General features: G+C 50.8%; 6 protein-coding genes across 7 annotated transcripts; 3 read left to right on the forward strand and 3 right to left on the reverse strand.

Moving 5' to 3' along the window:
- Positions 1-1,376: 1,376 nt before the first annotated feature.
- Positions 1,377-9,403, reverse strand: LOC117903678 (glycosylphosphatidylinositol anchor attachment 1 protein). 2 transcript variants are annotated; one of them, XM_034816017.1, is made up of 6 exons: positions 9,299-9,403; positions 3,621-3,834; positions 3,211-3,561; positions 2,957-3,157; positions 1,748-2,901; positions 1,377-1,676 (listed from the first exon to the last, which is right to left on the reverse strand). In XM_034816017.1, exons 2-6 carry the CDS (start codon positions 3,796-3,798, stop codon positions 1,503-1,505), a joined length of 2,058 nt encoding a protein of 685 aa, XP_034671908.1. In that variant the 5' UTR covers positions 3,799-3,834; positions 9,299-9,403; the 3' UTR covers positions 1,377-1,502. The 2 variants fall into 2 exon arrangements, with proteins under 2 accessions (XP_034671908.1, XP_034671907.1); XM_034816016.1 differs by lacking the exon at positions 9,299-9,403 and having other exon boundaries at positions 3,621-3,883.
- On the reverse strand, positions 5,052-9,159 carry LOC117903677 (males-absent on the first protein). Its single transcript, XM_034816015.1, has one exon. It carries the CDS (start codon positions 8,950-8,952, stop codon positions 5,488-5,490), a length of 3,465 nt encoding a protein of 1,154 aa, XP_034671906.1. The 5' UTR covers positions 8,953-9,159; the 3' UTR covers positions 5,052-5,487.
- Positions 9,352-11,292, forward strand: LOC117903681 (PHD finger protein 7-like). The gene is made up of 2 exons (XM_034816019.1): positions 9,352-9,684; positions 9,752-11,292. Exons 1-2 carry the CDS (start codon positions 9,568-9,570, stop codon positions 11,228-11,230), a joined length of 1,596 nt encoding a protein of 531 aa, XP_034671910.1. The 5' UTR covers positions 9,352-9,567; the 3' UTR covers positions 11,231-11,292.
- A 635-nt stretch (positions 11,293-11,927) lies between these two features.
- Positions 11,928-14,226, reverse strand: LOC117903680 (ubiquitin carboxyl-terminal hydrolase 30 homolog). Its single transcript, XM_034816018.1, has 4 exons — positions 13,887-14,226; positions 12,511-13,829; positions 12,241-12,446; positions 11,928-12,167 (listed from the first exon to the last, which is right to left on the reverse strand). Exons 1-4 carry the CDS (start codon positions 13,966-13,968, stop codon positions 12,056-12,058), a joined length of 1,719 nt encoding a protein of 572 aa, XP_034671909.1. The 5' UTR covers positions 13,969-14,226; the 3' UTR covers positions 11,928-12,055.
- A 302-nt stretch (positions 14,227-14,528) lies between these two features.
- LOC117903682 (T-complex protein 11-like protein 2) lies at positions 14,529-17,653 on the forward strand. Its single transcript, XM_034816020.1, has 6 exons — positions 14,529-14,738; positions 15,553-15,996; positions 16,059-16,540; positions 16,597-16,897; positions 16,952-17,118; positions 17,185-17,653. The coding sequence occupies exons 2-6, from the start codon at positions 15,731-15,733 to the stop codon at positions 17,445-17,447; spliced, it is 1,479 nt and encodes a 492-aa protein (XP_034671911.1). The 5' UTR covers positions 14,529-14,738; positions 15,553-15,730; the 3' UTR covers positions 17,448-17,653.
- A 1,225-nt stretch (positions 17,654-18,878) lies between these two features.
- Positions 18,879-20,709, forward strand: LOC117903683 (1-acylglycerol-3-phosphate O-acyltransferase Pnpla3). The gene has a single exon (XM_034816022.1). It carries the CDS (start codon positions 19,118-19,120, stop codon positions 20,354-20,356), a length of 1,239 nt encoding a protein of 412 aa, XP_034671913.1. The 5' UTR covers positions 18,879-19,117; the 3' UTR covers positions 20,357-20,709.
- The last annotated feature ends 1,839 nt before the right edge of the window (positions 20,710-22,548 follow it).

Raw genomic sequence — 22,548 nt, forward strand, 5'->3', positions numbered from 1 at the left:
CAGCCTCACTGAGTGACGCTCTCATTGTGGCAGCCATTGGCACTGTTTCCTCCAGCCAGAACGCCACCAACTGTTGGGAGGAGCTGGTCCAGAGCCTGAAGGCCATTCCCAGATTCCGCCAGATCATGATCGACTACAATGCCCGTCTGAAGGAACAGCAGGGACCACCACACCCAGAGACTCAGTTGAGCCGCTGCCAGCGCAATATTAAATTTTACCAAATGATGATCGTAGCAGAGGCCGAACTAATGCGACAATTGTCAGTCAAAGAGGAAGCCAACCCAGAGGCTGGCAAGACCCCTAAAAATTAATCTATAAAAACATATGAATAAATATTAAATTTAGTTTTTCGTTGAAGTTCGACACACTGTGCACAGCTTACCAACACTGACTGGGTGCATGCACGCAGTCTTACATACATGACATGTGTAAGTATGCAAGAGAGAGAACGAGAGATGTGTGTGTGTGTGTGTGGGTGTATGCATGTGAGAGAGCAAAAGTTTTCTTGTTAAGCTGCAGATTGAATGCAGGCGCCGGTAAACACAAATTGAGAGGCGGAGAGTTAACGGTGGAGGAGAAGCCCGGTTCCCTCTGGGGCAACCCTCTTCCCGTTATTGAGCCAAATCCATGCTCATAACTAATTGCCAAAGCCGACGAAGTCGCCGTCGCCGTCGCCTTCGCTGTCGCCATCCCCTTTGCCGTCTTTAGTCGCCTTTGGCAGCAGTGCAAAGTTTAAATTAAGTTGCGTGTCATAGTCGTAAAGTTTTCCACTTATTCAAAAAGAAGAACGTGCTCCTTCTATCCTCTGGTAGCCAGGAAACGGAGCCGTAGCAGCCGCACCACCATCAGTATTAAGCCACATGCATGTAAAAAACACAAGCAACAAGAAAAACACAAAAAAAGTCCAAGTAACTGCCGTGCCAGAAGCCTTTGATGCAGCTCATGCAGCCAGACACATGCATAGATCCATGTGTACATGCACACAAACATACATATGTACATACATTCACATGTATGCACATGCATATATTTACATTGAAAAGTTGCTTCAATTTTGAAGTTTCTTTCATACCAATTTGAATTTGAAACATTGATTGTTTTAACTTTATGATGGAGAAGGACAAGTTTCTGTATTTATTAGGCAGAGATCTGATCCAACAGCGTAATATACTCTGCAAAGGCAGGAAGCCAGAAGTTTTTGTAACATTGAGAGCGAGTGGGCGCAGGCAGAGCATGCATCTCTGACGCTGCAGCGGCCGAGCAACATAAAGCAGAGATTTGTGCTTTTGCAAAGCTTTTAGGGTGTGCTTGTGCTTTTGCTCCGAAGCCGATCTACAGCTACAAATGAAAGCTCTCAATGGCAACCAATGACGGGGTTGATTGGTTTTCGCTGAACAATTACCAGCTTAAATATATTTATATGTAATTTTCTTTGGACATTCATCAAAATTAATTAAATGGAATCTCAGTTGCCAAAATAATGGAATAAAATGTTGTATAGTTTAATTGGTCTTAAACTTTGCCTGTGGCTCAGGCTGAGGCTTGCGAGGCTGCGGCTCCTCATAGTCCGAGTAGTCGGCAATGTCACGGCGCTTGGAGAGGGACAGGGTCCAGCAGAGTATCCACAGGGGCAGGAAAACCGTGCTAACAACAAAGTACAACCAGTTGCCATATATCTAAAAGGTAAAGGAGAGGTAATGACAGGAATTATTCTGATGCTATGGTTCCATCCAACTGCAGAACTTGCCACATTGTCAATGAGTCCATAAGCGGAGGCATCCATGGCGGCGGTGGCTGCGCGCAAGAGCAGCTTATCGAGCTTCAGCTCGGGATACTGATAGAAGCTCATGGCCAGAACAATGGCATAGACAACCACCATGGGATTGAGGAGCAGAGTGATGAAACGCGTCAGATTGCGCATGGATCCGCTGCAGTTCTGCTCGCTGGTGTCCAGGGCAATCACCACCGGCACCGTGATGACGGCCACAAAGAAGCCGAGAGCAAAGTTGAGCAGTCCAATGATGATCAGCGAGCAGCCAAAGATGAGCAGGAAGCCCACGTGGAGCAGTTCCAGGCCGCCCGCTGGCAGGACAACGACAAAGGGCAGAATGAAACCGATCAGAGTGAGGAAGCTCAGCACGGAGGTGGTCAGTGGCGCAGCGCCCATCGGTATCTCCAGGAAGTACTGCTGCAGGGGCAACACATTCCCCAGATACCCAATGAGCAGCACAGCCGTCAGATAGACCAGCACAGAGCCATACGGCAGTCCCTCCTCCAGCTCTGCATCGCTGTCTGTTTCAGTCTCAACGCCACTGCCACTGCCACTGCCACTGCCAGTCTGCGTCTCAGCTGGTTTGACTGCCGCTGCAGCTGCCTGTTGCACCTCCGAGTCCAGCGTTGACCATGTCAAATATGCCTTGAAGAACGCGCAAGCGACGAGCGCCACCAGGGCGGGCATGTAGTCTCCAATGGAGATGTACCGATCATTGTTCACGATCACATAGAAGAAGAAACTCTGATGGAAGCGTTCCAGCAGATTGTTGAGGCTGCGCGCAATGCCCTCGATGGCTTTGAGAAGCGGCACGGCCGCCGAGCCAGCGTTACCCTTCAGTGTGGCATGCGTTTGTCGCTTGGCAGCGGCAATGGTCAGGGCATCGATGCGATAGCGGTGGAACAGCCCATGATTGCCATTGGGCACGCCCGAGGACTGTGTCGCCAGCATGGCCAGCATTTGGCGCAGATTCTTCTCGAAGAGCGACGGGTTGGAGCGGCGCTTCTTGCGTGCCGTCTGCTTGTAGCCGGAAGTGATGCCCTCCCGCGCCATAATGCGCTGCACCAAGTTGAACATATCCAGATTGGGCAGCTTGCCATTGAGGCCCTCGATCTTAACGTCCACATAGTCTGGAAGGGCATTGCAGAGGATTGATTGTCTTAGCTCCTTTTGGCGTTGACTTACCAATCTCCAGATCTTGCACTTCGATGTTGAGCGCCGCCTGCAGCGAGCCTGCACGCGCTGGCAGATTGCCTGGCAGCAGGTAGGCCTTGCTCACGTTCAGCACACGGTCGCCATCGTGGTAGGCCTCCAGCCAGGCCTGCATGCCCAGCTGCTCCTGTTCGGTGATCAGAAATATCAGATCCTTGGCCCAATAGTTTTTGCCTGCGTACAATTCTGATTAATTTCTTTGGCTCCAGCGACTTTTCGTCACTTACGTCTGGCAAAGTCTGCAAATGCCAGCAGCAGCGGCACACTGGGCGAGATATCCGGGTGCACGGAGCTAGGCGCACGGTAGGGTGCGGTGAAGACAATGCCCTCGGTGCTGGCGATGCGGGGTGCGCGGAGAATGCCGTAAATGTTCTTGCCGTGATACTCCTTGCCACCGCCAAAGGGATAGCGCAGCGTGTAGTTGTGCGTGTGCGTTTCCAGGCCAAACTCGTTCAATTTGGCCGCAATCCAGGCGTGCGGCGTGGTCGATTTGTGCTCCTTGCGTTCGCGCTGCAGCTCCTCCAGCAGCTGGATGGCCAGACGATTCGCATCGAGGCGGATCTCCGGGTAGACCAGACCTAAGCCAGCAAAAGTTAAACCTGATCTCAGAGTGGCTGCAGAGGGAAGACACACTCACCTGGCGACAGGGCGTTCTCCGATAGATATGTGCCGTGGTTGAACTCGGGCAGGGCCAGGCAGCCGAGCCACACCACACCGATGATGTACAAGCCGCAGCACACCTTGCGCACATGCTTCGCCAAATTATCCACCAGCTTGTTCTGCGTCGAGATCGACGGATCCGAAAGCAGGCCCATTTTTCACAGCAGCTCACAAACTTAATTCACAAATTCCTTAAAACGAAAGAAACAAAAACAATCATGACAACAAAATCTGAAAATTGACCGGGGAGTTATCGATAAAATATACCGTCAGATATACCTTCTCTTTTTAAAAAAATACCGTAAATATACCGCAGTCTTAAATCATATTCCTCGATTTTGATGTTCTATTTGATATTGCTAGCGCGCAAAGACTTTTAACACTGAAGCAATAATTTAATCCGATTGAAGAATCAATTTGGCTTATTCTAAATACTCCTGTTTAAAGCAATTCTTTTTCAGATTCACCTACATTGCTGTGGTACCTTTATACCGCTGCATGGCTTTTGGGAACACTTTCTCGACTTTTTTTGTTTATTAATATTAAAGGAAATCTAATAATTGAAAGAGAGTTCGTGAGATTGCATTTCGCTTAGTACTTGTTGAACTAAGCAACAAATTGGAGACTTTTCGTTTGAATTGTAAAAGTTTCATCTTTAGTTTGGTCAGTTCTTGTCAATACTTTTTTAATTAAAACATTTTATTGCGCCTGCTTCGCGATTGTTGTTGGTCCAGACCTCCAGCAGCGCTGAATGAGTGAACTTATAAGCTTCTGCCAAATTGATTGAAATGGAAACATGATTCTGTATCAATTGGTTAATACCATGTAACTTGAACCTCTGTGCAGTGGTGGGCTGGGCCAAAGTAATATTCCACAGAACACACTTGCAATTGTTAGTACCAAGCCGAAAATACACACGAACAAAACATTGGGCAATTAAATTAAATAACTACACACAACTATCACAAAACAGGTATTAGCATTGAATTGAAATATCTCGACGTATTATTTCAATTTTTTCGCATTTATTTTAACTTTCAAATCGAGCTACAATTAAAGCAGCAAGTTGTTTAAGAAAATTTAAGTCGTATTCAAATATTTAACCCAAAAAGAATTACATTAATGCCAAAAAACGGGCTTTTTGCCCATAGTGCAATGGACGCAGCGATAATTGTTTTACAGCAGCCAGCTTTAAGTCAGAGAGGCTGATTCCTGTAAGAAATGCGAGTTGGGGCTGCAGTTTTCACTCTCCTTTAAGTCAGAGCTCTGCGCTGCCTTAAATGCGTTTTACGGCTTACACATTTAATGCAACTGCCCAAATCGATGCTCACAAAACACAAACTAGCAATGGCTGGCACCAAATCCCAAACAAAGCCAAAGTCCACTCAAAATTAAATCTCAAACAACATTTTTTTTAGGCGAAGTGAAGAAGTGCTATATTTGTGTACGCTGCTGTACACAGCGCTCCTTCTTTGTTTCCAATTTATTTGCATCATTCGGTTTGAGGTTAGGTTTCTTGTGTTTTTGTTTTTGTTTTGTTTGCTTATAACAAATAAGTTAATTAAAAACATGTAAGTGATAACATGTGAAAGGATAACATGTAAAGGTGTTGTGTATAAATTGAAACTAAAAATGTTAAATAGAATTTGCGATTTACAATTTGTTGCCCAATAAAGGTAAAACAATATTTGGAGACAGACACGAGTAATGATGATTTAAGCCTAAAACCTACGAGACTAGACACAAAAAGAGTTTAAATATGTGGAAAAAGTCACCTAAATAAGTGTGTAAACTGTAAACGTTCAGAATGGTGTTGCTGTTGTAAGTTAATGGGAGTAAGTTAATTATTGTGTTGGTATCTGGCCCAGGGCCGTCGCGTTGATGGGCAGTGGCGGGCGGGCTGGGGCCCGCATGTTGCTGGGATTCCAGAACAAGTAGTTGCGGTCGATGGTCAGCTTGGGCTTCTTGAACTGCGGCAGCAGCAGGTGGTCGAAGATGGTCTTGGTGGTGACGCAGATGACGTTCTGCCCCTTCCAGTACTTGATCATTTTCATCGACTGCAGCGTGTAGATGATGTCGTCGTGGGTGATGCCGCTCACCTCGCTCAGCTCCTTGATGGTGGTCTGCTCCAGCGAGACGCGGTTGCGCATCAGCTCCAGCAGCGTGAAGGCCCAGTAGCTGCGGTAGCTGAGTCGCCCGAGATCCGACAGCGGCTTCTCGGGACTGCCGATGACGCCCTCGCGCCGCGACAGCTCGTAGCTGAAGGCGATCAGCAGCTTGCCGAAGCCCTTGCGCTGATGCGGCGGCAGCACCAAGATGCAGGCCACATTGTTGTTGTCCGGCGACTTCTTCTCCTTCGAGAAGTAGCCCACAATGTGGCTGCCCTCGCGGTCCACCTCGCACAGAATGTAGAAGAAGAACGGGTCCATGTCGAAGTAGAGCACTTTGTGGTCGAGGAAGAGCTTGGCCATCAGGCAGAGCAGCTGGCAGTAGAGCGGCTCGTTCTTGCCGTTCACCTCGAATATGGATATGTTGCCCTTGCGGTAGATCTCGCGCCCCGGGGGATGCCGCTTGCGGCACTTGTACGTGTGGTGGCTGTAGGTGCGCCGCAGGCGCATGTACTTCAGGCAGTACTCGCAGACGTAGAGGGTGCGCGCCTTGCCGTACTCCCCGGGGAAGGGGCTGAAGTACCAGGTGTCGATCTCGTAGTTGCCGAACTGCAGCTTGTCGATGTACTTGATCTTCGTGATGGACTCGTGCTCCTTCTCGAGCGCCGCCTGGGAGGCGGTCAGCTCCGCGTGGCTCTTCTGCACGTGGTTGATCTCGTCGTAGCGCCGCTTCTGGTAGCGCGTCATCTTGCGGTCGCTGTAGTCGTAGCGGTTGTTCTCGCACGCCGACAGATAGTAGTCCTTGTTGCCCTCCCGCAGCGCGCGCTCCTTCTCCAGCTCCCGCTGCTGCTGCTGTTGCTGCAGCAGCAGCTGCTGCTGTTGCGCGAGCAGCGCCTGCTGCTGCAGCATCTCGCGGCTGGTGCCCGGCTGGTCGCAGTCCAGCTGCAGCAGGCTGCTGGCCTCCGTGGTCTCCGTGATGCCGCCCAGGTCGTCGGCGTTGTCCGAGATGCGGTGGCGACCCACCCACTCGTCCAGCCGGCGGTTGAGGCCCACATAGTGCACGTAGTACTCGTTGGGCATCAGAATGTTCTCCGTGATGCGCGACTGCAGCACGCGGCCGGCATGCACGGTGCCGTCCTCCCGCCGTATGTAGTAGACCTTCTCCGAATCCTCGTTCACCACAATCCCATCGCCCAGATCCCCCGAGCCCGCCGTTGCCTCTGTCTCCGTTTCCGTTTCCGTTTCTGGCCCCGCCTCCGCTCCCGCTCCCGCTTCCGCCGAGTTGCTGTCGTGCTCGATGAGGATGTAGTCGTCGTCCTCGGACTCGTTCTCGCTGCCGCTGGTGCTGTGTCCGCCGCTGCCGCTGCCGTTGCCGCTGCTGCTGCTGCTCCTGCTCCTGCTTCGGGTCTGCTCCACGTCGCTCAGATCATCCTCGTCGTCCGATATGTTCACCATCTCCGCACCGAGCACCGTGCGCATGGGCCCGGGCGGCGGCATGCGCCGACGATCGCCCGACGGCGGACGATGCTTGATTTTGTACGAGTCGATGAGCTGGCGCGCGGGCAGCCGCGGCGGCAGGTACTTGTCCTGTACGATCTGCTCCGTCTGCACCGGCGGCAGCGGCTGCCGGGGGTACACAAACTGCTGGTTGTCCGGCGGCAGATCGAGCGGCTTGCGCGGATAGACAAACTGCTGGTTGTCCGGCACCTGCTGCACCAGCGCGCGCGGCTGTGGCTGGTAGTCGAGCGGCTGGCGCGGATAAATAAACTGCTGGCGGGGAGTCTCCCGCTTCGGCTCGGGCTCTGGCTCCGGCTCTGGCTCGGGATCTGCCTCTGCCTCTGCCTCTGCCTCTGGCTCCTGTTCCGGCTCCGGCTCTGGTATGTACGGCGGCAGATTGATGTTATCGCCACAATCCTTGGCCGGCAGACCGGGCATGGCCACCTCATCGGCATCGAGATCGCAGTCGAGCGGCCGCCGCGGCGGTGGCGGCGGCATGTGATGCTGAATGTTCGGCATGTTCGGCATGCTCGGCATGGGATAGCGCAAGAGATTCACCCGCGGTGCGGGTATGGTCACCACCTCGGTGATGATGGGCTTGGTCGGTGCATCCGGATCCATCATGGGATACTTCATGGGCTGCGGCTGCGGCTGCGGCTCCTCCACGTAGATGACCGTGTCCACGGACGCCTCATCCTTGGTGGAATCATCGAAGTCCTCGGAGTGGCGCGAGCTGCTGCCGCTGCCGCTGCTGCCGGAGGTCGTCGTGCTGCTGTTGCTGCTGCTGCTGTCCTCCGTCACGGGGCTGTTCACGTAGAGCGGCGCAGGCGCAGGCGGAGGCAGAGGCAGAGGCTGCGGCTGCGGCTTATCCCGCTTGGCCGGCGGCGCACCATCCTCATCCGCTTCGGGCTGGCCCGGGGACTGAGCCAAGCCTGTGGGATCGACCACATCGATGGGGTTCAGCTCCTCCTCGGCCACCCCCACCGCCTCGGCACCTTTCTCCTCCGCATCCACCTCAACCATGTAGCAGTCCGTGGTGACATCCAAGTAGCGGGATTGCTCGTCGTACAGCGGCTGCTGCGAGGGATCCTCCCCGTACAGCTGCACATCGTAGGACGCAGGCTGCACATCGTAGGCTTCCGGCTCCTCGAATCCGGATGCCCAGCCGTCACGCGGCTGCTCCTCGTAGGGCGTCTGCTCCTCCTCCATCGGCTGTGCCTGCTCCTCGTCCACCTCAACGGGCAGCTCCTCGTCGGCCAAGAGTCCTTCGTCAGCGAAGTTCTCCTCGTTGTGCGAATGTTCCTCCTGGCTCTCTGGGGGCTCCTCTAGGGGCAAGTTCTCCTTCTGGAGCGAGTAATCTTCACCTGGCGAGAGCTCCTGCGAGTGCTGCTCCTCTTCCTGCGAATGCTCCTGCTGGTGCTCCTGCTCCACATCGAAGGACCTTTCCTCCTCGCAGGACTGCTCCTCTTCTCGCGACTGCTCCTGCTCCTCTTCTCGCGACTGTTCCTGCTCCTCTTCTCGCGACTGTTCCTTCTCGTTGCGAGAGGGAGATGGAGAGTGTTGCTCGCCTTCTCCTTCTTCTTCTCCTTCGCTGGAGCATTTTTTTACGCGCAATTCTTCCCCCTCCTCCTTCTCGCGTGAGTGACGTTCCTCGTTGCGCGCGTAATCTTCCACGCGCGTTTTTTCCATGTCCCCTTCGGACATCTTGCGAAATTCACTTTCGCTCACTCGCTAACGGCAGTCCGTTTTCTTTTTTCCAAATGTCAATTTTATATTTTTCAATAACAGAAAATATTTCGTTTCGAGTACCGTATCATTATGTCTAGCATTGTTCTTGTTTTTCTCGTTGTTTCGTTTTTTTCACGCCCCTCTCTACGTCATACACCATACCACTTTATGGAGATGTGCATTGTGTATCGATAACGCCGATTGGCGATACAACGATAAGTTTGTTATTTTAATGGTTTTGTTTATTTACTTTACCGACCGGCACACGAGGCGCAGAGACGATTCATTTACCGCAAGTTATAATATCAAAGTGTGAACTTACCTTCGTTTAGCAACAGAAGACAGAGCATACGCACTTCTTACTCTCGCTGCTTCCGGTTTGTATAAGATTTATTCTCGCTGGTTTCGGACTGTCCGATAAAACCACCAAGCGGTAGGTGGCTATCAACTGACTGCACTGTCATTCGCGATACTGCAATGACGATTATTGAGTGTCAACTATCGGTGGTGGCCACTATCGATGTTTCGCCCAACCCTACAGCAATGTAGCAAAGTTGACCTAGCTCCAAGTTCGTACTGAGGCGCCAAAAAATGGACAGAAAAACGTGTGCTCTTTGCGGGAGAAGCAGCTCCAGTGATCAGTATGATACTTTGGCATATGGCGACTGGATGACCAGCCATGAGCTAAGCGTCCACTATTACTGCTTGGTGAGTTCAAATCAGCGCGTGGTGTGCCGCCAAAAGGGAACTAATACGTGTGCATCCTTTGCTGCAGCTTTTATCCACAGATCTGCCCCAACGCGGTGTCGACTCGAGCGGCATTCTGGGCTTCCTGCTGCGCGACATACGCCAGGCAGCCGCCGCCGCCAAAAAACAAATTTGTTGGTACTGCAATGAGACGGGCGCCTCAATATCGTGCCACAAATGCTGCAGACGCTTCCACTTGAACTGCTCCCTAAACAATCGCGGCAGCTCCGAGTTCTCTGGCGAGTTTCCCAGCTTTTGCGAGGATTGCACACCGCTGGACGACTACCAGCGCCAGCTGTTGGCCAATCCACCCAAGAATCGAATCTGCGACATATGCCTCGAGGCCATTAAGCCGTTCAATCTGTACAGAGTCGCCTATGGAGACTGCTGCCGCATGGGCTTCGCCCATCGTAAGTGCATGCGTGGGTATGCCCTTGCCGCTGGCTACTATCTGCGCTGCATCTGGTGCCGCAACGAAAAGTTCCGCGACCTCATCCGCAAGCAATCGATCTTCGTGCCGGACTGCGACGCCACCTGGGAGCGGCAGCGCAACGCCTACGAGGAGCTGCACCGCAAGTACACGCGCTGCGGCCAGGAAACATGTCTCTGCCCCCACGGACGGGACTACAACAAGCACAGCTGGATCATACGGCCCTGCATGCTGTGTGGCTCTACGGGCGCACACCTCAAGTGTGTGGCGGGCATAGCAAAGAATTCGCGTGGCTCCGAGCTGGAAGTTTACACTTGCGAGATCTGCCAGGATGTGGAGAAAAAGATTCAGCTGAATAATCGTTCAGCGCAGAAGGGACAAACCGATATATCCCTTTATGTGCCCAATGCCCCACACGATCCGTCCATGCAGTCAAACACCAACGAGTTGCCGACTTTCTCCGAAGAGGAGAACTCTGGAGTTTCAAATGGCCGCTTCATAACGGTGATTGCAACCCAGCAGACATCCGCCGGAGCCACTCACGAAGATACAAATATACACGATTTAGTGGAAGAAACGAGCAAATTGGCCGTAAATAACGTGGAAGAAGAGATTAACGGGATTCCTGATTCTCCATTGGCATCGCCGCTGGATCAGGAGTCTTTACCAGCACCAGTTCCTGGCTTAGTTCAAAATGTTGCTGGCAACATGACGACAATGATGGCATCCCAGCAGACATCAAATGGTGCCACTAAGAAAAAGAAATGCTCAAAAAGCTCAAAATTGCCAAAAAAGATCCCCGACGTTCAGCCTGTTCAGGAGGAATCTTCACCAGGTTTAGTCGTAGCACAGACCTTTACCTGCCCCGGCGAGCCATTCTTCTATGTGGTTGTCCTCACGTTTGATGAGCATCGGACGAAAATTTGCACTGGCTCCTGCACCCTTCGCTTTGCCGCGAATGACCCTAGGCTCAAGGATCGTTCTCTCGAGACCTTACAAAACCTACAGATCAGCAGAGAAGACATTTATTCACGATCCACAGATCGCGGCGTTCTTGCCAAAGTCCATCAAAATTAATTCAATTTGTTTGTTATTTAATAATAAATACAGCAGAAGGTAGAAAATACCTTGTAGACAGACACGAAGGTTTTTTCACTGACTCTCTTTTTATCGTGTATGCGGATCGAAACATGTTCGCATTTATCTTCCAGTATAGAATTTGCAAACAGCTTTTGTATCATTTCAAATTTTAACATTTCTTCCACTCAAAACGAGGCATTGCGCGCAATTCATCATATTTTAAAAATTGTTGTCTTTGTTTACATTCTTCTTCCTTCTTCCTCTGTGTGCTCTTGTCGATATATCTAGTTATCGATATGAGCCAAAAGCAATTAATCGGGCACGATCATTGACAGACAGCTGTGGCCATTGCTTATATTTATTATTACGAATTGTTTTTTATTGAACTTTTATCCTATGGAAATAACGCACAAACAATTATTAGTTGGACTTATATCTCTACATAGTGTGTATGTGTGTGATCTATTGCTAAACATAGACAGAGCTAAAAGCGCACATTACGAATTTGTTAAATGCATCGATATCGAATCGAAGTGTGAAGAGTAGTTCCAGGATGCGACGACTACAGAGACCATAATGATATCATAATAATCCTTAATGAGAATACAATCGGGGGATACATACATACACACTCTATATATGGATGTATACGCGAATATGCATGCAGGCTATAATGGTATTATTTTTGTTGCTGGGGTTTTGGGTTTGGTTTTGGTTGTTCCATCACATCAAGAAGTTTTTTTGTGTGTTTGGCTGAGTGATTGACTAGGCCAAGTGTACATACTGTATATATGTAGGTAATATATATTCCCATATAGATGGCTAGCGCATTGGCCGCTGCTGTCCTCGGTCGTAGAACAAAAGGTAAGCGGGAACACTGAGCACCTCATCGATGGTCACCTCCCGCACAATCGTATCCGATGTGTAGAACCAACTGCAAGGCAAAGGGATCATCAGAAATCATCAGAAAGAGCGAGACAGGGAGAGACAGAGAGAGAATCACTCACCGATGGGCATTCCTCAGCGAGCCACGGCGATAGGTGACAAAGTGTCCGCTGTTGGCCTCGCCCGTGTGCACCACCACGGCCAGCAGCCGATACAAATTCTTGGGGAACATTGTGCCGAAGCCTTCGCCGACACCAACGCCCACCACATTGTTCATGGGCAGGCTCGAGGAAAACAAGGACATTGTCGAGCCCCAGGGTGTGGTGGCCTGCAAAGGCAACACAGAAAATGAGACTCCAATTTGGGAGTGGCATGTGCCCAGCCTCACTCACCTGACTGTTCAGATGTGGCTGCACAAAGCTGTAGGGCGCCATGGACAGGCTCTCGGGAAAGTGCACATAGTCCCGCCGCTTGCACACCTGCCCCGTGGGCAGCCAGACGGTGCGGGCAATGTGAATGCACAGGCAGCCGGGGAGCTTGGCAAACGTCACTGACTTCGTGTGCGTCGTGGTCTCGTTGCAGGAGTCACACTTGACGTCGCTCAGGTCCTCCGACGTGATGTACTCGCTGAGCAGGTGGCCCAGGCTGAGGCCGGTGCGACGTTGCGCCGGCAGGTTGAGGATTACGCTATCGAATTTATCGTAGCGCACCGAGGACTTGGAGCCGCAGCCGTTGCACACCAGCTGGGCGCCCATGGCACCCTGGAAGGGATGGGCCACCTGGCTGGGCATCATGTTCGACCAGATCGACACGCGTCCGGGGCCGCGGTGGAGGCGCTCGAGGGAGCGGCACGAGGCCGAGACGCGCCGATTGAGGCCCTCGTTCACCTCCTGCGACTGTGGCTGGCGGGGGCGCGACAAGCGCTCCCCTCCACCCACAGTGGTGGGCGTGGTCAGCGAGTCAATGGCCAGCGGTTGGCTGCAGAGGGGAAAGCCGAACGGCTGCTGCCCCATCAAGGAGGTGCCGGGCGAGATGGCATCCAGCAGGGAGCCAATTCGATCGTTTCCCTCACGCTCGCAGACCGACGCCGGCGAGTCGGGTGTGTGCGCCTCGGAGCGCACCATGCGCGTCAGATTGGTCGACTCGTCGTAGTCGAGGTTGAGGAAATCCGTCAGCATGGCGCTGGATGGTCGATTCGGCTGTTCCCCAATCCGCTGGCTGGCACCGACGCCCACGGCCATCGTGTTGAGTGGCCTGAAGCCACCGCCAGATGGGGTTTCGAGGCCAATGCTGCTGCTGGTGTCGTCGTCATGGCCGCCCGATGGTCCGGGCAGTGCGTCGGACAGACAACCCAGTGGATGCGGCCGTATGGCCTCCTCCTCCAGCGAGGACAGCAGCACATGGAACAACTCGTGGGCATCGTGCTCCTCCTGTGGTATGACCCAGCCCAGGGTGTTCAGCGCGCGCAGTACCGCGCCTGGGGAATGTGGATCGCCGCGCAGGGTGGCGTGGGTGCCATTGATTACCTCCAGGGTGTTCAGCATGGAGCTGATCAGGCTCTTGCGATCCGGCGATGCTCCATTGTACAGCTGGAGCCAGGCTATGAATTGCGGACACGCGGCCAGCGCCTGCAGCAGCGTATTCAGGAAGCAGGTCCGTCCGAAATTATGAAGTCCTGCGATCTGGCCACGACGCTGACGCAACCGGGAACCTAAGCGGCGGTCCGGGAACATTAGCAAAATGCTAAAAGAAACTTAATTCCACCCACCTGAAGGTCCCCAGAGTACAAAGGCTCCAACGACGGCGGCTACCGTCACACCAGCGGCCATCAATATCTTCTCGCTCTCCATTTATTCCGCTCTGTCGGGTTACTTTGGGTGGACGGGCGAGGACCCTCTAGACCATTTGGTGGGCGTTTTGGTGGCAAAACGGTGGTCGTGACTGTTAAACTTGAAGTCAAACCACCTGCCAAACGTGACGCAGTCACTGATAGTCCTCCAGAGTCCGCCGTATTTAGAGGAAATTCAGAAATCTACAACAATTTCTGTCGAACCTGCAGAAAAATTTGTCTGCGCTCCTGATGGTCGCTCGAGGATGCCCATTTGTTGGCCTAACGCTATTTTCTCCCGATCTGGCAAGGCCAGTTGAGTCTCTATACTATCGATGCACAATACACGGTAAGCCCTTTTTTTGTTCAGTGTTTTAATTGCCATTTATTTCGTCTCGAACCAACAGTTTTTGTGAGCTGCAAGCGCATCTTTTTTTAGGGTTTTAGTAGCAGTTTACCAGCGGATTTTCTGAAACATTGCATTACACTAAAGTATCGATGGTGAGCTATCGATATTTGTTACAGCTGTGTTTGGAATAGTTTTTGAATGAATGGGTAGGGGTGGGGAGCAGGGCATGAGAAGAAAACAAACAAAGCTGGCGCTGCGTAATGGAAGCCAGTTTCGAAATTGAATTGTGAAGCACCATTTATAACTCATTGGAGACTTGTCAGTGCAGTGGGTGCTCGTCTACACAGCATACAAATTCAAAAGTTAAATTTAAACAAAAATTAATAAGTGACGGTTTTTCTTTGGAACTCTTTTCTGGAACATTCTTTAAACCGAAAATTCTGGTAAGTTCCAGAAGGAAATACGAGTAATAGTTTAGTGCGCACCCAAATCCCCAACCACCAACCACAACCCACCGTTCGCTGTCCTTGTGTCCATTTCACAACGTTCCCTACCTACCCCTACCCACCCAGCGCCCTCCCTCCTTTCCCTTCCAGCTGCCACTGCCCGTAGCTCAGCTGAGATTTTCTGCGCAATAGAGAAACAATTTTGTTCGCTTCTGTTTTCACTTTCTGCTTTATTGCGCTCTTTGTTTATGTCGCCCATTCGCTGGCTGGGCCTCAAAATTCAAAAGCAGAGGAACGCGCACTGCCCGTTCGTTGTGCAATTTGCTCCAATTTTCCGTATTTTACTTTTGGAATCTGTGTCACGAGATGCTGCAATAGGCAGATGCTGCAGCAGCATCACACACACTTTTCACGTTAATTTTTCAATTTTCCTCAGTTTATAGCCAGAGCTCGTAACGACAAATACATGCAAATGTACATCTAGTATATGCAGTGCACATAGAAAATATTCAACCCACCGCAGTTCAATCAAGCAACAAGTACTCTTTTGTAATGAATAATTGTAATAATAATAATCCAGCAATGGTAACTTAGCTCTTTCACTGATTGGGAAAACAAGTTATTACCTTGGCCATTCGAATTAGATTTGCAACTACGGCAACAAACACGGTAACTGCGGAGGGGTATCCGCCAGTCGTTCTCTTTGTTCCGTTTTCTTTGTTCCCCAACAGCACACAACACACACACAGCTGACACACACGCAAAGGCACATGTTTTAACCGTTATAACTCTGCTTCCGTATTTTACACAGGCAACCGACCGACCCCCCAACCCCCTTGTCAGACATCTAACAAAGAAATCGCAGGCGAAAAGTGCAGGCCAGAGCCGAATTTGGTTAAAACCAGTTACAGTTACAGCCACAGACACAGGCAATTGATTTGCGTCGCAGTTTCCCGAACAAAGAAAGCAAACAGAAAGCTCGCGCAGACATGGAGAAGAAGCAACAGCAGGAGCAGGAGCCAGACCAGAGCCCGAGCCCGAGCCAGACCCGACTGGGGGAGCGCACCGAAAGCGAGAGCTCCGTGGACAGCATGACGCGCTTTGTGGTGCCCAGCCTGGATGGCAGCCCACCGAAGATTGTCACCATCGAGGAGGTGTCCGGAATATTCAAGGACCTCCGAAATATGGAGCTGGCCCACGAGATTGCCTTGAATCCGGACTTCAAGCTGAAGCAGTATGAGCCGCCAACGCACAGGTAAGGCAACGCATTGCGTACCCATTACCCAGTGGTAATACCCGCTCCAAATTTCGTTGCAGCTTTGAGGGACGCGTCAAGGCCATGGTGCACAAGGCCTACTGGGATGTGTTGCGCACCCAGCTGGAGCGCCAGCCGCCGCAGTACGACCAGGCAATACGCCTGCTGGCGGAGATCAAGGAGTGCATACCCCAGCTGGTAACGCCCAACGAGCGCACGATCGCCCGCATCAACGAGGTGCTGGACACGGACGTCATCAGGCAGCAGGCGGAGCAGGGCGTGCTCGACTTCAAGGCCTATGCCGACTTTGTCATACTCATTCTGTCGCAGTCGTGCAGTGCGGCCAGGGACGAGGCTGTGGCCGAGCTGCGCAAGATGGACGATGTGGTGGACACCTTCCGCAGCATCCTGGAGCTGATGGCGCTGATGAAGCTGGACATGGCCAACTTCATGCTGGAGCTGGCTCGCAAGGAAATCTCCGCCAATTCGGTGCAGTACGAGAAGGAGAAGCTCAGCAAGTACCTGCACGAATTTCATGGCAAAGGTGCGTAGACACCCGTCACACTCCCACTCGTAATTGATCGATTGCCTTCCCCACAGCTGGTTTCCCTGCCACTGAGGACTGGCTGCAGCGCAATCGCTCGGATGTGAGCAACCATCAGACCATCTACAATGGTTACATGGAGCTGATCGACTACCCGGCCGACAAGGATTTCCCCGAGCTGCTGCGCATCGACAAGGAGCGCTTTGCGGGCATCAGCTGGCGTGCCCAGCGGCTCATACTCTGCGCCTCGCTTATCTCGATTGCCCAGAGCCCACCGATTATTTCACAGCGTCCCAACAATCGCGTGAAACTGGCCAAGCAGCTGGAAATCATAATGCAGGACGTCAAGGACGAAACGTGAGTCGCTCGCCGCAAACACTTTACACCCAAATTGACGCTCAACTCTTACAGCCAAGTGCCCGCGGCGCTGGAGAGCTGCTACGAGCAGATCCGCTGCCTGGTGAACAGCGCCCTGTCGCAGGAGCAGCAGCCGGACATGGACGAGGCCAATCTGGCGAGCCTGAAGAGCCAACTGCTGCAGCTGAGCAACAAAACCTCACCAGTGCGCAGTCTCATGGGTGAGTCTATGCCGCTCGCTTGGCGCTAGAGACGTTTCCTCACACTTTTCCCCATTCCCGCCCCAGCCAAGCGCTTTGATCTGTTCGTGCGCGTGTCGCTGCGCGCCGACAATCACATTCCGCCACCGCCCGCGGGCTTCAAGGAGTTCGAGGATGAGCTGACCGCACTCATATCCTCGCTGCTCCGCTTGATAACCTACAACCATGCGGTCTTCGGGGAGCAGTTCTTCAAGATACTGGAAAAGGCTGGTGCCAGCGCTGCAGAGTCGCCGTCGGAGCCTGCAGCAGCTGCACCCATGGGTGGCCGTGCCCAGGTGGCCAATCCTTAAGCGGAGCGAGGGAGGAACACCCAAAACTATGACAGCATAAAAGATGTTCTGGCAAACGCTTTGCAGGCGAAACCAGAACAAGGAGCAGCAAAATGGTGGGAAGAACAAGGAAAGGCAGAAGGAACACGCCCATTGAACTGAACTTTCTCTATCCATTTGTTGTGGCTCTTCAAATACAGATAAATATTCTTGATTTCGGATTCTAATTTAGCTATAAAATGTAACCCCTAAATCAAATTCAACACCGGACAAGAGCGAACTGTGCTGGAGGGAGCCTCTGTGATAGAAGATGGAATATGAATATATAAAATATGAATATAATGGGGCTAAAACGAACACTGGCGGCTGCAGAAATGGTTTATAATTAATTGAACATATATATTTTATAATAATACCTAAGAACACTACTTATACAGTAATAGATCTAGCATTAAACCCCCTACCTACCCATTCAAACTGTAAATCCCACTGATTGTTAATCGAATTTAGTTGAAGGTTCTGTGGATCTGCTTGGGTGCTCGCTGGGCGTGTTCGCTGGCAAGAAGGAGGGAGGGGAAGTAGAAATGGGAACTAACTTACATATTTATTATACATGAAATGCATTATATATACCTGCATATACCTACCCAGATATTTGTAGTTTAGCTGTACTAAAACATTGACCCACAATGATTGAATAAAAGTTATTGAATGTCTTCAAAAGAAGAGGCTAAGAATTAACATTACGTTAACCAACACCGTAGCCATTGGGGCTGTCATTGGAAGACTGTTTATTGTTTATGCTTCATCCTTATCCACCTCCACCGTCGGAGAATGTTAATTCCGGGAATGCCCTTCGCATCATGTGGGAAACGCTTATGGCATCCAGTGTCAAAATGTGTCAATTTGGAAATATGGCAAGATCGCACACAGTTGCATATTAAATATTATAAATATAATTGTTTAACTACAAAAAAATAAATCAAATAATCTAATTTTTCCCCGCCATTTGACTTTGAAAGAAGCTAGAGCTAACGGGAAAGAGAACGCTGATCTGGCAACACTGCTCCCAATATCTTGTCTTTCACTCTTTTAAATTTGTTCCCAACTGCAAGCCCGTACTTAAACTCCAGCATGTGTCAGAACAGTGAAGATCGCTGATCATCTACGTTTGATAAGATAATCCAAAGCATCCCAAAGGCTAAACAAAGTGTTTACAATATTGAAAAGAAATAACGTGAAGGGGAACGTTGTGCGCGCGGCTAAAGCTGGAAGGGGGTAGGTTATTACCCTAAGCTAATCTTTTGATTCCCATGTTCGATCAGGATCAGTAACGATCGGGTCTCCAAAGGGTTTTCATGGCAGCGTATGCTTTAACTTTTTGTTATTTTTCTATGACAGCAAAGCTGCCTGATACGAGCGATCATCTCCTCCCCCCGCACTGCACATTCCCAACTGCCAATTATGCACCCGCTGCAAATATTTTAATTGGTATTTAATGCAGTCAAGTGTCCGGCGAACGGTCACATCAGACACAGGCCAAGATCGGAAGAATCAAAAGACAAAAAAAACGAACGGATTAATAACAACAAAAGAGACAGAAAAAGTGCAAAATCAACAGAAAAGAGGAAAAAAAAAGAGTATAAAATCCCAAACGAACAGAGGCAAGACCACGTGATTTGTTGACACGTATGGAGCAAAGGATGAATTTGTCTTTCGCCGGCTGTGGCTTCTTGGGCATCTACCACGTGGGAGTGGCCGTGTGCCTCAAGAAGCACGCGCCGCAGCTGCTACTGGAGCGGATTGCTGGCGCCTCGGCCGGTGCACTGGCCGCCTGCTGCCTGCTCTGCGACCTGCCGATTGAGACAATGGCCGCGGACTTCCTGCGGGTGGTGGGCGAGGTGCGACGACACCCGCTGGGTCCCTTCAGTCCCTCGTTCAACCTGCAGAGATGCCTGCTGGAGGGGATGCAGCGCGAATTACCCGAAGACGCACACGAGAGGGTCAGCGGGCGGCTGCACATCTCACTGACGCGTGTGCGGGACCGGTGCAATGTGCTGATGTCAGAGTTTGGGTCGCGCCAGGAGCTGCTCCAGGCTCTGCTCTGCTCGTGCTTCATTCCGGGCCTCTCCGGGCTGATGCCGCCACAGGTGCGAGGTGTCCGCTACATGGACGGCGCCTTCTCGAACAACCTGCCGCTGCTGGACGAGCACACGGTCACGGTGAGTCCCTTTTGCGGGGAGAGCGACATCTGCCCGCGGGACCGCAGCTCGCACCTGTTCCACCTGAACCTCAACTGGGCCAACACCTGCATCCGCATCTCGCGGCCCAATCTGCGCCGCATGGTGCGCATCGTACTGCCCGGCCGAGCCGAATTTCTCTCCGCCTTCTGCCAGCAGGGCTACGACGACGCCCTGTACTTCCTCAACCGCAACAACCTCATTGGACGCCTGCAGGAGTGGGACCAGTGCCAGGAGCACCATCTGCCGCTGGCGGTGCGCCACACCATTGACGTCTACATGGAGCAGGCCAACAAGGAACTCGGCCAGTGGCTCCTGGACCCCCAGTCGGGCATTCAGCTGTTCTGCCTGCCCTCCGCCCTGCTCAACGCCGTCGCCCGACTCGCGCCGCCACTGGCCAGGCAAGTCGTCCGAATGATCGGACGCCGCCTCAGCCGGTCGCTGACGTTATGCGAGCAGCCGCACTTTGATCTCGGCCTGCTGATGATGCACTGCAGCTCAGTAGTTCCGCTGCCGCCGCCACGCACACGACATTCCAGTGATAACGATGACAACGCTGGAATCAGGCTTCCACAAATATTGGAGCAGAATGAGGGTCACTGCGAACGTGCAAGCTCTGCCTCTGTCTCCCACCCGACACAGCCCTCCTCGCCAGAAGAGAATAAGACTAAGACGCCAACCGATTTGTGAGTGATGTGATCTGATTGACTATCTCTATCTCTATCCGGGGCTAAATGCGCTTCAATTGTGCATTTCTCAATTGTTTTGTTGCTGCTTTTTTACTTTCTGTGATTATCCCGTTACGAGTGTGTCGCTCTCTTCTCTAGTGTAAAGAAAAAGAGCAACATGTTGCGGTCTCCTTGCTGCGAAACTGCTGGATGCATGCCTACTTGCATACAAACATACATACATACATACATATATGTATATGCATGTGTATATAATAATTTGCATTGATTCTCAATTGTACTTTCGATGCGAAAGCTGATTGCTGTGACACCATTAAATATGAAAGAAGCTAAATAAATGCCAAACAAATAAAATATACGTTAAATGCTATATATAAATATAACTATTATACAAATAATGATTTATTAATAATTACCGGTCAAATTAGGAGTTCTTCGACACTTGATGATTCTCTAATACCACTGTATTTTCACAACTAATCCAACGATTTGTCTGCTCTTTGCGCTTTGCAACCCGCGAGAGAGAGAGAGAGAGAGATTGACGAAGATTCTCTTCCTCTACCTGACAAGTTGAGAAATACAGAGCTGGCGCAGGCAGAGCCATAATAACAGTAAAAAGCAAGAAAGAGAGAATCATAGGAATCACGCCACTTTCTGTACTTTGCCCTCTGTCGCAGACGGGAGACGAGACTCACTCACTCGCTTTTTTCTTGCTGATTGTCCGCTGCCACGCCTCTTCCGCTGCCTCGCCGCCCGCCCGACCGTGCAGCCAGTATAGGCCAGGGCTCATCCTGAGTGAGGCTTTATCACGTTTCCCTCCCTGCCTGCCTCTTCTGTATTTGGGGTCAATTATTTGTTTTTGCTTAAACGTCAAAAATTGTGATTACGTTTATGAGTAGTTGGAACGCTTTTATTGGTCTCACGATCCCGTTCTCGTTCTCTCACTCTTTGATAAGAAATTTCGCTGATGTGGTTGCCAACTGGCTCCTACCCCCCATCCCATCACACACACACATGCTTGGGCATCGTCATCGCGGGTTGTCGGAAAGGGAGAATGGATCCAAAGTCGAAGCTCATTAAGATTTCTACACTCATCCATTGGTACATACACTTTGCGGTTAGCAATTCCATCACAAAACCACCGATCATATGATCGTGATGATTACAATCTCTGCCATCGTGTTGATTATGCACTCAAGTCTAGATAAAAATTATAATTTGCAGTGCAGAAGTTTCCAATAACCTTTACATCTACAGCTACTTGCATGTATGTACATATTTACATACATTACAGGTGCCTGGGACAGTGCAGTTACCTTTTCTGCACATGAGTATTTTGGGTGCAAGAGCATTGAGGTTTTGTTGTGGATTCTAATTTATGTACCTACAATGAATGTACCTAAGCCATCAGACGCTACCATATCTTTACTTGATAAAGAACTTCAACTTGGCATTTTTGCCCTTGCATTTTCATCAGCATTCAAAACTTGCCACATCAATTATCATACTTTAATGCCCTCTTCAATGTGTTTTTGAATTTCCTGTGGGTATAACAATGCCGCTTCGAGCTTAATTTATTTGCCATGAATGTTGGCAGCTTGGAAGCAGTTCATTTTATAGAAGACTGCTTGCTAGTGCAGGCTGGTTCTGCTTTGAACTGCTTAGAAATTGTTGTGGCTGTTAAGTTTATATATGATGTACATATGGGCTTGATGTATGTATGTACGGGACATCATGCGTTTGGAAATACCTGTTTTAAGAGCGTACAAAAAAGTCTTCAAGAAATACAATATGTATTTGCTAGCTGCAGTTGGCTGGTGGCTTCCCTCCATCATCAGCATTTCGATCATTATGATGATTAAGCTGCGGTTTCGGCAACTGGTTCCAGTCAAACCGCTGAGGTAGCATCCACCGCTCTATGGAGCTGCTCGGTTTGGGCAAGCAATAAGAAAGAAAAAACGAAGCCACAGACTACCTTTTCTGGTGCATTAATTCTCCTGACTCATGAATACTTGTGTGTGCCTTAAATGCAATTCGCAAATATTTCTGTAGGTTGTAGGCTCAAAATAATTCCAAGTATGTCAAGGATGGCCCCGAGCATGAATATCGCCGGTATGGGATGGGCTGCAGACTGCAGACTGCAGACTGGCCTGTGGGCCTCTGCATGCCGCGTTCTTGTTTGGGGCCACAATT

The sequence above is a fragment of the Drosophila subobscura genome, chromosome A (genome assembly GCF_008121235.1).
Source record: "Drosophila subobscura isolate 14011-0131.10 chromosome A, UCBerk_Dsub_1.0, whole genome shotgun sequence".
NCBI lineage: Eukaryota > Metazoa > Arthropoda > Insecta > Diptera > Drosophilidae > Drosophila > Drosophila subobscura.

What these genes read in the sequence shown, in the direction of transcription:
- LOC117903681 (XM_034816019.1), top strand. Translation starts at nt 9,568, where the DNA reads ATGGACAGAAAAACGTGTGCTCTTTGCGGGAGAAGCAGCTCCAGTGAT. An exon ending in GCGTCCACTATTACTGCTTG is followed by an intron (nt 9,685 to 9,751) that starts GTGAGTTCAAAT and finishes CCTTTGCTGCAG; the next exon opens with CTTTTATCCACAGATCTGCC.
- LOC117903683 (XM_034816022.1), top strand. Translation starts at nt 19,118, where the DNA reads ATGGAGCAAAGGATGAATTTGTCTTTCGCCGGCTGTGGCTTCTTGGGC.
- LOC117903682 (XM_034816020.1), top strand. Translation starts at nt 15,731, where the DNA reads ATGGAGAAGAAGCAACAGCAGGAGCAGGAGCCAGACCAGAGCCCGAGC. An exon ending in GCACGAATTTCATGGCAAAG is followed by an intron (nt 16,541 to 16,596) that starts GTGCGTAGACAC and finishes CCTTCCCCACAG; the next exon opens with CTGGTTTCCCTGCCACTGAG. An exon ending in CAGGACGTCAAGGACGAAAC is followed by an intron (nt 16,898 to 16,951) that starts GTGAGTCGCTCG and finishes CAACTCTTACAG; the next exon opens with CCAAGTGCCCGCGGCGCTGG.
- LOC117903680 (XM_034816018.1), bottom strand. Translation starts at nt 13,968, where the DNA reads ATGGAGAGCGAGAAGATATTGATGGCCGCTGGTGTGACGGTAGCCGCC. An exon ending in TGTACTCTGGGGACCTTCAG is followed by an intron (nt 13,830 to 13,886) that starts GTGGGTGGAATT and finishes ACCGCCGCTTAG; the next exon opens with GTTCCCGGTTGCGTCAGCGT. An exon ending in AGCCACATCTGAACAGTCAG is followed by an intron (nt 12,447 to 12,510) that starts GTGAGTGAGGCT and finishes TTGCCTTTGCAG; the next exon opens with GCCACCACACCCTGGGGCTC.
- LOC117903678 (XM_034816017.1), bottom strand. Translation starts at nt 3,798, where the DNA reads ATGGGCCTGCTTTCGGATCCGTCGATCTCGACGCAGAACAAGCTGGTG. An exon ending in GGAGAACGCCCTGTCGCCAG is followed by an intron (nt 3,562 to 3,620) that starts GTGAGTGTGTCT and finishes TTGCTGGCTTAG; the next exon opens with GTCTGGTCTACCCGGAGATC. An exon ending in AGTGCAAGATCTGGAGATTG is followed by an intron (nt 2,902 to 2,956) that starts GTAAGTCAACGC and finishes ATGCCCTTCCAG; the next exon opens with ACTATGTGGACGTTAAGATC.
- LOC117903677 (XM_034816015.1), bottom strand. Translation starts at nt 8,952, where the DNA reads ATGTCCGAAGGGGACATGGAAAAAACGCGCGTGGAAGATTACGCGCGC.